At 39.0% G+C, this 15,153-nt stretch overlaps 1 protein-coding gene across 4 annotated transcripts in view; it reads right to left on the bottom strand.

Annotated features, from left to right (window-relative positions):
• NRG1 (neuregulin 1) overlaps positions 1 to 15,153 on the bottom strand; it is a 325,230-nt gene that overhangs the window by 38,275 nt on the left and 271,802 nt on the right. For 2 of the 4 annotated variants that reach the window (XM_030194498.1, XM_030194499.1), the window contains exon 5: positions 14,646 to 14,704. The exons of the other annotated variants lie outside the window; for them this stretch is intronic. In XM_030194498.1, coding sequence (XP_030050358.1) covers positions 14,646 to 14,704 — 59 coding nt within the window. The remainder of the gene's footprint in view (positions 1 to 14,645; positions 14,705 to 15,153) is intronic. 4 annotated transcript variants of the gene reach the window in all.

Genomic DNA, 15,153 nt, shown 5'->3' with positions numbered 1-15,153 from the left:
TGGAAAAGACTCCACATTTTTGTGGATACCAAGAAACAGTAGCTATTAAACCTTGAAGCACCAGCAAAATACCAAGTTACCCAGGTTTTACTCTGTTCCTTCCTCTGCCACTCTTATCTCTGAGTGGCCTCAACTTCATTTCTTCTGCTTGAAACAGTGGAACTTTTATTGTGGCAATGCTTCAACCATGTCTCCCTGAGGTAACTGCAGTATCTGCAGTATTCATAATTTTGATAGAACAGGCTGATGCCAGAACTGGTTCCTGTCACAAAGCAGCAACACTTGTGCTTAGATCTTAATAAAAGCAAAACAAAAAAGACGATAAGGTGAGTAAAACCTTCTTGTTAGACGGGTTTATGACATTTTTGACTAGTTTTCAAGCTAGCCAAGAAATGTATTAAGCTATTCAATTAAAACAACATCACCTTATAGTCTTTCAGGCTGATATCCAAAACCAGGAAGGGCACCTGGCCAGCTAAATGGTACTTAGCTGGTTATCCGCTGATTTTCAGCAGGAGATAGCGAGCTATCTCCCGCTGAATATTGCCAGTTAGCACTCAGAAGATAGCTGGTTTTATCCAGTGGCATAGCTACACGGGGCCATGGGGGCCTGGGCCCCCCAAATTTCCTGTGGGCAACTGGTTTTGCTGGTGGGGGGGGGGGGTCCCAAAACCCCGCAAATTGAAGCATTGTCCAGTGCCAGTCTCCGGTGCTGCCGCGCTGCCCTGCTCTGTCTTCCCTTCACGTCTGGCACGCTCCTTTTAGTGAAATTAAACTCAGTTTCACTAAAGGAGCGTGCCGGACGTGAGGGGAAGACAGAGATGGACATGGGGGAAACCACTGGGATTGGTAGCATGGAATGTTGCTACTAATTGGGTTTCTGCCAGGTACTTGTGACCTGGATTGGCCACTGCTGGAAGCAGGATACTGGGCTAGATGGAAAATTGGTCTGACCCAATATGGCTATTCTTATATTCTTATGTAGCATCCCCATTTATGTTATGAATCATTTCAACAAGTTATGTAAAATATCAGAACAAAAATTTTAAAAGATCACTATTAATATGCCTCTAAAACTTTTCCACACAATGCTATTTTCCAGGCTTATGTATTTCTAGGACAAAGTGCACTGCATTGAAAAAGCTAAAAAAAAATTGTTACAAGCCAAACTCATTATCATTAAAACACAATTAACAGGTCAATAAACATTGTCAAACAAAATCAATAGAATGCATTACCAACAGAGGGGGAAAAAGATGTCAGTTTGAGGTACTAGAGCACTGCACTGATTAAACCAAAGAAAACAAAATCTGAGAATTAAACGTCAGAGGGGAAGAAAACCAAGACGGACGGACAGAGACAGAAAGAGAAAAGGGAGGAAAAGGAAGGAGGGTGAGGCACAGAAAAAGAAAAAAAGGTTAAAAGTTGAGGAGTCAACTGTAGGCCTGGCACAGCATGCTTGATACTGGAAAAAACAGAGTGAAGAAATGCTTGAAAAAAAGGCTGAAGCAGAATTTGAAGGGATTTCCCATACAGCATAACTCCTATCCAAGACTAAGTAATTAGAGAATTTTGTTGAAAAGACTGAGTGAGAAGTTGCCAGCCGCTGAGTTACAGCATCACTAAACACTCAAGACACCTAATTGAAATAGTTGACTTAACTATCCATTTCTCTCAAGCAATTAGAAAGATACAAAAAATACAACTGAGCTTTTATTTAGTGTGCAATGTCTAATACTTATGATTACATGTATATTTCTGTTTAAAGAATGTGTGTTTTTCATAGCTTCTATATGTTCTATGTTTCATTGTTTGTGGATGTGTAATGTGGAGTATGTGTTATGAAGAAAGTGATAAACTGCATTCACTAGTACTGGAAGATGAAGGACAAACCAAGGGCCTTTTTTTTTTTCATCAAACCATGCTAGCGGTCCCCAGTGTGGTAATGCTGACAAAAGCCCATTCACTTTGAATGGGCTTCCTTGGCATTGTCATGCGGGAACAGCTAGCATGGCTTGATCAAAGATGCCCTAATTGAAAAGAGGGGTAATAAACACCAGACAGATTATTTCAGAATGATCCTCTGCCTCTGGCCCGTGGCAGCATAAAGTGCATGTAAAGCTGTACAAGAATCAGAGATTATCAATGGAGAACTCAAACCAGTTAACTTTGGAATAATGTTTTTACAACATCTTCACAATGGATAGAAACATAGACAAATGTAGGCACTTAAAGACCTATGGCCTATCTAGTCTGCTCATCCATGTCATCTTCTATCCTTTCCTCCCCATTAGAGATCCTAGGTATTTGTCCCCGGCTTTCTTGAATTCAGATACTGTTTTCATCTCCACCATTTCCACCAGGGGGCCATTCCACAAATTCACTACCCTTTCCATGAAAAAGTATTTCCTCAGGTTACTTCCGAGTCTATCCCCTTTCACCTTCATCCTATACCCCCTCATTCTAGAGCTTTCTTTCAAATGAAATAGACTCGCCTCCTGTGCATTTATTCCACGTAGATATTTAAATGTCTCAATCATATCACCCCCTCTCTCAATTTTCTTCAAAGTACACATATTGAGACCTTTAAGATCCCCATATGCTTTATGACAAAGACCACTGACCATTTTAGAAACCACCCTCTTCACCGACTCCATCCTGTTTATACCTTTTTCAAGGTGTAATCTCCAAAATTGTACACAATATTCTTTTGTTGTTGTTGACTTTGTTAAATGTTAAGAAAGTTAATTTAAAAAAATTGTACACAATATTCTAAATGAGATCTCACCAGAGTAACCTCCTTTTTTATACTGGCCATTACTTTCCCTACTCACCGAAGCATTCAGCTTCACCATCAACTCTTTTCTACCTGTTTGGCCACCTTAAGTTTATCACATATGATCACACCTAAATTCTGTTCCTCTTTCATGCACAAAAGTTGTTCACCCCCTAAACTGTACTATTTTGCAACCTGAATGTATAACCCTTCATTTTTTAGCATTAAATCCTAGCTGCCAAATTCTAGACCTTTCCTTTAGCTTTCTTAAGTCCTTTCTCATGTTATCCACATCATCAGGGGTGTCTACCTATTATAGATTTTGGTATCATCCGCAAAACTGAAAAAAGAACCGGCCTAAGAACCAAACCTTGCTGCACACCAATGGTACTAGTCATTTGCGAGAATTGCATTGGCTTCCTTTGAAGGGTTGTGTTGGTTGTAAACTTGCTTGTATTATTATGTTTCTTGCTTTACAGGGGCCAGCCCCTGAACCTGTTGTCAATTTCTTTTCTCAATCTCTTTTCTGCTGTTCTCTTGGACTACAGGATCAATTGTTACTGACATGTCCCTCTGTCAAAGATATTTGTTATAAGTGATTATTCAAATCTATGTTTTCATTCCAGGCTATTTATATCTGGAATACCTTACCAAGTACTATCAGGATGGTTCCAAATTATTTGCTCGTTTGAAAGCAATTCAAAAGAGCAAATAAAACATTTTTATTTGATTTAAATTAGATTTGTGATTGTTACTTAATCTTGTTACTATAACTGTATACTGTTGTTCCCCATTATTATCTGGGTTCTTTCTTATTTTGTAAGTTGCAACAGACTTTTTTTTTTTACAAATTTTTGTATCCAATGAAGTTCTGTGTTAGATTAGATTAGATACCCTTACCCATGTATAGCCCAGACAGTTTTATAAATGCCTATTTCTGCAAATATGAATGGTGACTCTATAACTGGGCACCCACATTTGCAAGGCCCTTGCATGTCTAAACACTAGCACCAATGCAGGAAAGTATACACTTCCCAAAAAGTGCCAGGAGGGAACCTAAGCACTACCCTGTAATGGGGTGACATACACATGGGTATAGCATGGGTGGAACAAGGGCCAAACATGGACCAAGTTCCCACTTATATATGTAACTTACAGAATATTATGTTATACTCACTCCTGCCGCATTTATACAACCGCAGTTATGCCAAGTATATGGCTACTATGACTAGGAAATGTAAGTTATGTCAATACCGCGGAACATGGGGGAGGCCACTGCTTGCCCTGGTGATTGGTAGCATGGAATGTTGCTACTATTTGAGGTGCTGGCTCAGAAGGCATCCACATAGCTAAGTGGCCTAATTTAGGACAACTTTTGAACTATCCTAAATTAAACCACGTTGCTATGTGGGTGCTTTTACTGAATATTGCTGGCACCCGCATAACCCCTGGCTTCTCCCCAGTGCCGCCCCTGACCTGTCCACTTTTTGGTTGGGAGATATTCAGTGGCGCTCTCCGGTTAAGTGGTGCTGAATTTTGGAGTGTAACTGCAGATGCTTAAACGTGGCAAGTGTGCATAACATACAGTATCCTACTAAGCTGTGTGTGGAAGTGGGAGGTGTCTCTGTTCTGCCCACACTCCACCCGTGTGAACTCCCCCATTGCATTGCCGTGCTATGCTGCTTACACACACCCTTTCAGAATAGTGCTTAGCTGTTTTCCACCACTTACATGTGAAAATGAAGGTATTCTGTATATTCATGCACACACTTAAACATGGGGGTCTAGTTACAGAATTGCCCTTCGCCCTGTGGATTCTATATCGGTCATGCAAAATTGGGTGCAGAGCCCAGATGTGCACAGATTTTTTAGGTGCTAACAACGAATTATTGACATTCATTGTGGTTGATTGGCACTAATTTGATTTGTGTGTGCATCTCCCTCTCAAAAGGGGCGTGGTCATGGGAGGGCAATGGGCAAGTCAGGGGCATTCCTAATATTTAGGCGCAGTCTTCTAGAACAGCAAGGTTATACACCCAACTTACGTGTCAGGGTTTACGCTAGATTTCTGCTGTCGTAAGTTCTTGATCCCAAAGTTGGGAGCAGAATTCTGTGCCCCTTATAAAATAGAACTTAGTGTGAAATTTTTCCCGGTGCCTATATCTGAGCACCATTTTCTGAATCTGGACCTACGTGCCTAAATCTAGGCACCTCTCTATCGAACTATGTGGATAATTTTATAAAAAGGTATCAGGTATAAGAGGCCATGTAGGTGCCCTGTTTAGGAACTATTTTACAAAGATACATAAAGGGGCAATTTCAAAAAGCTGTGAAAGTCAGAATTGGGATTTCTTGCTCATAACATTAAAAAAAAGAGTCTATTTCATAGCCAATTTCAAACAGGGAAAACATCCAGATTTTCTGTTAGAAAATGGCTGTGAGATAGACATTTTTGTGCTGAGAATGTCCAAAATGAATAGCCATTTTCCAAAATGAAACATCCAACCTATGAACAGCAGCATTTTGAGAAAAACGGCCACGCAGATGTACAGGAAGCATAGAGGGGTAGCCTAGTCGTTAGTGCAGTGGTTTTTAAACCAAGGGATCCTGATTCAAATCCCCCTCCAAGAACAGACAAATGCCAACAGTATCTAAATTTACACCACTTCAATAGCCTTCAGGCTTGCAGGTGGCCTATATATTTAGGTACAGTAGGTATATTTCTGTTTCTGGAGGGCTCACAATTAAAAAATACAACTGAATTAAAGTGAGATTTGAACCAGGGTCCCTTGGTTTAAAGTCCAATGCACTAACTACTAGGCCAGCGGTTACCAAACCTGGTCCTGGAGATACTCCAGCCAGTCAGGTTTTCAGTGTATCCACAATGAATATTCATGAGATAAATTTGCATGCAGTGGAGGCAGTGCATGCAAATCTGTCTCATGAATACTCATTGTGGGTATCCTGAAAACCTGACTGGTTGAGGTGCCTCCAGAACAGACCAAAAACTGGGAGAAGGAAGCAGGCTGAACAGACAATGGGATAAACAAACTAGTTTTATTGCTGCAATACGTAAGCCTCAACACGGCATTGTGTTTCGGCACAGAAATGCCTGCCTCAAAGTCGTGTAGTTTTCTGCAAAAAATGGGACTTTTTCAGCTGAGTAGACAAATGTAAGTGGCCTTTAAAAAGACCGTGCATAAATGAATACTGCACTCCTTGAAGGACAGATTGTTCTGCTTAGATGGCTTATCCCAGGAGAAGCTGATCTATAGTTGCTCAATATTCTCACTTGACTAGATCCAACTTCCTGTTATCCAAGGAAGGAAGTGTGCACCAATTTGTACATTTCTGAATTTCAAAATCAGTCTATGAGGAGAGTCATTTTCCAGAAGCCAGCATACAGTATGTCTCTGTATTCTGCGTTATTTCGGTTGCAGTACAGGCGGCACTAATACGAAATAAAAGTGCATTTTTTGTTGTTGTTTTTGTGCATTCCTGCTATTTTTTTTTCACCTGATGATTTACTTATTTTTAAAGTATAGGAGACGCGTTGAGAGAAAGAAAAGATCTGCACAAAGCTTTACACTGAAAACGTGCCTCCTGGAACACCATGGTCATGAATTTGTAACTCATCCAGGAAAAGTGAGCTTTAATTGTTGCTAACCGGTTTCGAAGTTCTAGTGACATTTCTAGCCAATCTGATCTCTCCAGGACCAAGTTTGGGAACCACTGAACTAGGCTACGCCTCACACTTCCTCCCTGTTTTGGTCGGAATGCCTATAATACCTGAGACTGTCATAGAGCCTCGTTTTCCTTTCCAGTTTCTTTTAGGGGAGAGGGAAGGGGACAGCAACCACTGGGGAATTATGGATGGGGTCACACCTTAATCCCTGCAGTGGTCAGCTGCTCAATCAGAGCACCTTTTTTTTTTTAACCCTGGATGTGATTGAAACAGGTTTTAACTTAGGATGTCCTAAATCTAAGACTTGGACGTTTCTTTCTGTTCGATTATTGCTGTTGGGAAACCCCTGTTTTTAGACCCTCCCTAGTCCTGCCCAGAACATGCCTCCTTGCTATTTGGCCAAACTGCAGTGCTAGACATTTATTTTTTTTTTCTGCCCTTCCAAAATTGCTATTTTTTGTGGATACATGTTTATTGGGGCATTCTGAGATGTCTATTTGTGTTGATAATGAGCACCATAGATATCTAAGCATCTCCATATAATACTAGCCTAAACTGGCACAGATCATGCCTCAAGGAAGATCTGGACATTCAAATCTGCTTATAAGTAAATTTTGTCCGTAGAGTATACAAGCACATGTGTAGAATAAAATATATTATAATCTAGGCATGCTATGCCCAAACTTCGCTCCTGTACTCACCTATCTGCAAAGTACCTGCCATTATTTATTTGTTTGTTACATTTGTGTCCCACATTTTCCCACACATTTGCAGGCTCAATGTGGCTTACATAATACCGTAAGGCATTCCCCAATTCTGGTACAGGATTAGTACAAAATTGGTACAAAATTATATGAATGCCTCTTCTCTTAAGCTGATAGAATAATATGAGGCCTTTTTTGTACACGTGTGGTGATGTATGGGTGAAAAAGACTTGATAAAATTACCTCCCAGTGTCTGCAAAATACCACAGATTAGAAAACTAAGGGGCCCTTTAACTAAGCCTTGGTAGGGATACTGCGTAGGCAGCGCGTGCCAAATTGACCCTACCACCGGGGTAGCACAGGTGCCTGGTGGTACTCCCAAAGTTGGGACTCGCAGTTTCCCGTGGTAGGAAATAATTTTCTATTTTCTACCGCAGGGGCACTCCCGGCAGTAATCAGCAGCACCGCCACATTGCCGCGTGTTGCCTGACTACCGAACAAGTAGCGCGTGAGCCCTTATCGCCTTCTAAATAGATGGCGGTAAGAGCTCAGGCAGTAAATAGCCATGCGCTAATTTTACTGCCCCTTTATTTTAAAAAAGGGCCTTTTTTTTGCTGAGGTAAAAAAATGGCCCAGCTTGTGCCAATTTCACATGCCAAATCTAGCACAGTCCACTTTTCACCGCGGCTTAGTAAAAGGGCCCTTAAAAGAAACTGTATGATTTTGGAAATGTCTGTTCTGCTTGACATCATATATGGTCACCTGTCCCACATGTATGACCGGGGAACCTGCTGATCTTCTGAGAAAATTACAACTATATTAGCAGTCCCAAGTATTTGCATGTTTCTTTTTCTTGTTTCTTATTCTGAATGTCTGCAATTGTATTATTTATGGAATATTAGCTTTATTATTGATTGTTGTGTTAACAAATTTAGTCATTATGATGTTGATTTTACCATTTTGCTTTGCACTGTTCTACGGTTTCATACTTTTAAATTGTTGTATCATGCTTTGAGCAATCTGACTTGAAATATGTCCACACCAGTTTAAAAGCAGATCCTACAGCCCTTATGTCTCCACAATAGTTTATTAAGTAATTCAAATTTGGAAAATAATGCTAAGCTAACTGTATACATGGACACTGATATTTCTTAAAATCTATTGACCTCATCTATGGTACAAGGAAATATATATATTTTTTTAAACTTAACTAGTTGACAGTCCTACTTAATTGATAGATTCATATAGATTTCAAGATTATTCTTGCAAGCCAGTCTTCCCTGGACTGAAGAACAGCGGATATAAAATTTTGCCTTCTAATGCAACTAAATTCAAAGCACTCACTACTACAGACTGAAAGTACAGTAAGAGTTTTTGCAAGCATAGCTTTAATGTTATACAGAACTCCTTTTTATATAATTTAACCTTCAGGCATCCTACAAGATTCAATCAAATTTAATTCATGTAGCATTAAAACTGAACTGCTCAAGCTACGAAAGCACACAGTTATATTTATCTATTGTTTTTAAAATGTAAAACTAAGACCTAACTCTACCTCTGTGCCTATTTACTTGTCCTGTGGAAAAAAAGATGGGGAAATTTTCATATAGACCATTAAGGGCCCTGTTTACTAAGCCGAGTTATAGGCACGTTAACATTTTTAACACCTGTTAACCATGTACACGTGTTAACTGTGTACATGCCTACAATATCCCTATAGGTACCTACACAGTTAGTGAGTGCGCTAATTGTAGGCGCGTTAAAAACGCTAATGCGTCTTAGTAAATAGGGCCCTAAGTTGGGTAAACAGCATTTGAAAATGGCTCTCCCCATGGACCGCGATTTTACTAAGTGAGGATGCCAACGGGAGGCTCACATACAACCCAATATCAAAGAGCAATGTTAAGCTATGTTCTTCTAGAATGTGCTGAGAACTCTATTTCTATTCAAGTAGCTACAATTAAAAGAGTATATGCTGCTAATTTTGGATATGTTGATTATGTAATTATGTCAGCTGTCACAGTGGATAAATTCTTCAGTGTTTTTCAGTACTCAGCATTAGATAATGAACATTTAACTGTGTAGGAAAGTACTGCAGAAGTGTGAATGTGTGATTTATCCTGAGTGTTATGCTAAGTAGCTTGGAAACATACAATATATTGTCTGCTTTGTTCATTTACTATCCCAGTAAGTTCATCAAAGATTGAAAGATGATAAGGAATGCTGTTATAGCTGTATGATCCCTTCTAAAGCGTAAGGAAATTGGTTAGGAATTGAAGGAAAAAAAAGAGGTTTTAAGCTTTCACGGCTCTAAACTCTGCAGGCTAAAAGGAATGAGTGATCCATACCCATAAATCCAATCCCAAGATGCTCTGCCAATGCAGAAAGTTGACAAAAAGAAAGAAAAAGGGAAAAAGTTTAAGAAAAGAGCAATACACTGTACTCCAAAACAAATTACACAAGAACATGGCTAGGCTGTGCTTGCACACTGAAACAAGACATGTGGCTCACGGTTAAAACAGCAGTGCTCAGATAGGCTCCCTTAGGCTCAGGCGGAAAACTGGACTTGCTTTCTCTTAAATCATGGAAAGCTGAGACTCAGATCAATGCACTAAAGAGCACATCTGTAGGTTTTAATCCTTCAAGATGTTTTTTTTACAGAGAATTAAGACATGTGGTATTAGGATGCCACATGGAAGGCTTCACTTTAGTTATTTCATAGTGGTTCTTCTGAGAGTTGAAATCATAGCATTAAGAACAGGAGTTTTACTTCATCATTATATATAAGCTAGAGTGCAGCCTATTATTACTTTAAATATATGCTAATCATTTACTTAACCATTTTTTTAAAACAATAAATGTCCCTCCATGACATGAATTTTCAGAAGCCACATCCATATGGTCTAAATCTGGACATATCAGTACTGTCTTTTCATATGCTAAAGTAAAAAAAGTAGTGTAGGGGAGAATATTTGGACCAGCTCAAAGGGTATTAAGCTATGCACAGAATAGTCTACCTCCGTTCATAATGTCCTTTGCACATCTCTGAGTTTCACAGCATAGAGGCCAAAGTGACATGTTAAGCCAAGGCCTCAGTACTGAAAAGGATTCTACTATCTGAAAATAAATACCCTGTTATTTGATCTAAGCCAAACTCAAGGTAATTTTGGAAAGCCAAACCCCCCCTCAATTCATCTGACATCAATGCTCTCTACCAATAAGACTACTGATTGTGGTAGCCAAAATGGCATGAAAAGCATAACTCTTAATGAATCGTCTTCTTTATCGTTTCACTGCCACATTTGCTGTGAAACTCCAGTGGTTGGCTAAAACAAACCATGCAGCTTCTACTATACAACATACATACGAGTTGGAAAATATCATTGGTTTTTATTTCTACCATGCTAAATCTGTTTTTCAAAATCTGCAAAATAAAAGCCAACAATATTCTGTGTGCTGAGTTCAGAATGAATCACGAGGTTACTCTAGTTATACCAACCAGAACAAAACGTTTTTCTTTAGTCAGAGTTAAGGCAGAGTTTTAGTTTACTGGGTCTTGCATTCTTGTACTCCATTTTGGCAAATATTTAAAGCAGATTTCAAGTTTTCACTTACTGATGGTCAACGCTGGGACCCAAGAGTCAAAGTAGAATAATTTTCTACAGACATCGGTATTCTATTGCAAATATGTTACACAGACTGGTTAAAGTAAGTATTGTATATGACTTCAATTAGTAATACTTTAAGGGTTAAATCAAATGAAATCCATTCAGATGTCTTTTTTTCCAAAAGAGCCATTTCTCCATGCCTACATGAGCACTGCTATTGATAGGTATTAGTTGCACATAAAGCTTGATTAAGTTCTCGATAAAATTAGTGTCATGCCCATGCATTACTATCACTCTATTTACATTAGTTAGCTCACGGGTAGGATTGCTAACCTAGAATCTAGTTTCATTTCACTGGATATCATTCACATCAGGCAGCTTCCATTTGGAACAATTTAATGGGGAATTGGTACTTAAAGTGGGACATATTCTGGTCGTGAGACCAAACTGGACAGCATGCTGAGGGAACATGCATTGCCTGAACTGAGCACGGTGCTAATTTATGTCTACTATTCATAATGATTGTGTTTTATTTAAAATATGATTAAAGGAAGCAACGTATACCCAAACGTTTCATTTGAGAAAGAAGTTATTTGGTGTCGACTACCATTGAAGCCAGTGTTGTCACTTGTTTGCGTTCTTTGGCATGCTTTTCACTAAACTTCTTTCAAACGTTATTTTAGTTTTGGGCCCGGATTCCTGTCAGTAAGACGCACATCTTTTTACTTAATGGCTCTCTTTAGGGAGTCTACCAAACTAGGAAAAAATATGTGTTATGACTCGTTCTAGATGGAGATATTGGACAATACAGGGTATCTTTGCATACACAACCACTGAATGCACTCTGGCGGTCTTTTACTAAGCAGCGGTATGTCCAACATGAGCTTACTGCTCGCTAAACCTGAAGTAACGCCAGGCTACCGCAGCAGCCCGGCGGTAGTTCCCACCCCCAGCATGCACCACTTCCGGCACTACAAAAATATTTTCATTTTTGTAGCGCTAGTGTATACCCGGCAGTAATCGAGCAGTGCCATGCGCTGCCAGGTTACTGCTGGGTTAGTGCAGGAGCCCTTACTGCCACCTCAATGGATGGCGGTAACTGCTCCCCCCGAAATGGCAACGCGGCAACAAAAAAACAGCCTTTTACCGCTGCTGTAAAAGGGGGGCCTTACCGCATATCAGAAAGAATTTTTGCTGTAGTTTAGTAAAAGTAGCTTGGCATGCTATAGACTGTCCGCTATTTTTGTCTTGATCTGACAAGACATACAGTTGTGTACTGGTGGTGGGAGAGAGGGAAGTTGCAATGAATAAATGGTTTCATAGAAGGTTCTACTTGTGCCTTGTCTATTTAGTAACCTTGGTAGCATCTTAAGAATTTCAAGAAACTGATTAACCAGTTTATAATGTAAAAATGCTGAATACATTTTTAACTTGCAGTGTTTATGCCAAAACTTTAAATTAAAATATATTATAAAATCTTTCCGAATGCACTGAAGCACAGAGCACAATGTAGTTTAACTACTTTTGCTTTTAGGAGGGGGGAAAAAGGAGCTGAAGGGGCTGAAGGGGCTATTCTAGCCTCCAAAAAATTGTCTTGTGCAGCATAAATGCCTCTCATATTAAAATCATATTTTAAAGTCTACTGATTTTTTAATGCAGAAGCTCTGGTTAAGAACAATAAAGGTCTCTGTTTATTTGTCTCATATCAGCTCTGCAAATCATCTTGATTCCATGTGCATGACATTGTGAATACTCGGCAAATCAATTATTCAAGCAAGTAATGTAAATTATAACAAGTTTATTATGTCGACCACAAAATAAAAACAAGTAATAAGTCATAACCCGACATAACACAACCACTCAAAGGTATTATACCCTTGATGCAGCCCTTGATAGGGCAAAACATGGCCATGTCAGGTTACAATTCTTAACTTGACTTTATGTGTTGTAGTTGACACGATAAACCTGCTATAATCTGTTGATTGTGTTGTTCTGGGCTTTGACTTCTGCGGATCGTAGCCTCTATCTTTGGTTTTGGCATTATGAATATTTGTGTGAATCTAGCCCAAAATACTGAAAACGTTGCTCCCTTAATCACAGTGGCCTCAATTCTGAAAAACTCCCAAGCTGCGCCAATAACCAAACCTCTGGAAGTGTCTGGACAAATAACATTTTCTTTGCTGGGGAAAGAAATATATATATTTGGGCTGGTTCAGCAGATATTATGATCAGTCCCATAGGTGTTTACTCCTATATGTGATAATTTGTAGAACTCCGAATTTCACAGAATTGGGCCGTTTAATTATACGAAGCTTGACAGGCGCCCTAAACAATGCCCCGAACAGAGAATGTAGGAAAACACACACACATGCACCCTAATATCTAGCACTATTTAAATAAAGTAACCTCTTATTAAATGATTATTGGGCACTAATTTTTGAGCTCATGTTATTTTTCATATAATTCAGATCAACTAAATTAGGCCTGGTTTGTTTGAAGTGTTTTTCAGCCCCAAAGAATGACCAGTAAGACATAAATACTAGTTTATGTGAAACAGTCTTTGTTAATAGTACCCTGGCAAACTGCAGACAGTTAAGTAGAAACAGAACACACAATGAACACAGAGTGCATCTAAGCTTTTCGCTTCATTTTCTTCAGTTATGGAAGGGTTTTTAAAATCTCTAGCCTAAGTTGAATTACATTACATAAACCACCAAAATAATTTTAGCTTCACAGACAAGATCTAGGGCCCTGTGCGTTTGTTATGGCTGCTGTAGATTCATTCTTTTTAAAGATATCCATTAATTAACCTAATATTTGCCATCGTCATCATATGTCTAGTGAGTGTAATGATGTTTTTTTTTAAGCCATGTATAATTTTCATGTTCCAGCCTACAATTTTATAACCTTTCTGCTATCAGTAGTCATCACCAGTCTTTGGAACTTCATAACACGCCATTGCTTTGGTATATCTTATGGATATAAAGACAAATTTCCTTTCAAATGTTCCCATTTTCTAATGTATTAAATATTATACAAGCAGGGGAAGTATATTCAGTACATTATTTATCTGTGATCTTTCAACAGCTTTAATTTTCATTCCAAGGCTTCACCTAAACATATTGCCTTTTTCGTGTCTTTTTCCCACAAAGAGATATTGTATTAATGTTACAATAACACTCTCCCCTCCCACCCCCCCCAACCAGGAAATGTTTGGGAAAGTGTCTAAGGAAATGGAACAGAGGTTATATTTGCCTTGAATTATCTGCCCCTTGCACTTGTCTATCACAACTAAGCTGCTTCAAACATCACAATTTCAGTTCCCTTTTCATTATTGTTATTTCCTATGACTTAGATGTAATTTATTTCTCTTATTATTAGGAGACGTAAGAGTTTTAATTACTAATCTTATCCCTCATAGACATAAAATGGGGAAAATACCTTATCAAGCTGTTCCTTCTCCTTCCTAGAAGGTAACGTATGTGTGCTTTCACACCAAAGAAGTGATTCTCTTGTTCGTTACTATTGATGTATACTTCCTGTTAAGAAATGCTAAAATGATTTTATTCGCTTTTTAATACAGATGGCACTGAATGTTTGCATCATGATGCCATTCTTTGCCTCAGCATTACTATTTATCCTACATGGTCTATCAACACCTTCCATACCCTATACATGCCAACGGCAATGACAGTTATTATTGTTACGAGCGTTGTTACTGTTTTCATGCTACAATCAAAGACAAACAGTATTAGGAGCTATTAGAGAAAACATCCGGTTCTAGAAGAACTTTGAGGAAAGACACAGCAACAAGAAAGCAGCACCGACAGCATGCTCCTATTCAGGCAGAGACAGAAAGGAAGTGGACGTACTGTAGAAGCTGGCCATTACGTAGTTTTGGCAGCGATCACCAGTAAACTCATTTGGGCACCTGAGAGGAAAGACAAAACAAAATAGCAGAGAAAACAGAGAAGAGAAGAGTTGAGTATATGCCAAGAAAGAGGGTCCTTTCAGTGTAAACTTACTGAGCTTGACTGAGTACCTCCAAGGACGGCAACCCATCTCTTCGTGCCAACATGGCCTGTGGTCTTGAAGCCTCGTAAATTTAAGATTTTGTCCAAACAAAATTCAGTTTTGAGCTAAGCGGATGCAATCACCTTATTTTCTTGTCAATGTCTATATCATGTAGGCAATAGGGAAACTTATGTTCCCCTTGGTCATCCATCAAATGTTTTATTCTTTTAACATGAAGTTCTGATTTGATGATGCACATTTGACCTGGGTTAAATTGGATCATCGAGAAATCTTTAAACCAGGCTTCAAAATACTTAAAACAATGCTGAAAGAGGCCGAGGCTAAGGCACAACAGAGAACTGTTGC

This window comes from Microcaecilia unicolor, chromosome 2, assembly GCF_901765095.1.
Source record: "Microcaecilia unicolor chromosome 2, aMicUni1.1, whole genome shotgun sequence".
Taxonomy (NCBI): Eukaryota; Metazoa; Chordata; class Amphibia; order Gymnophiona; family Siphonopidae; genus Microcaecilia; species Microcaecilia unicolor.
Note: the sequence above shows the minus strand (reverse complement) of the source record. Positions and strands in the feature narration are given on the sequence as shown.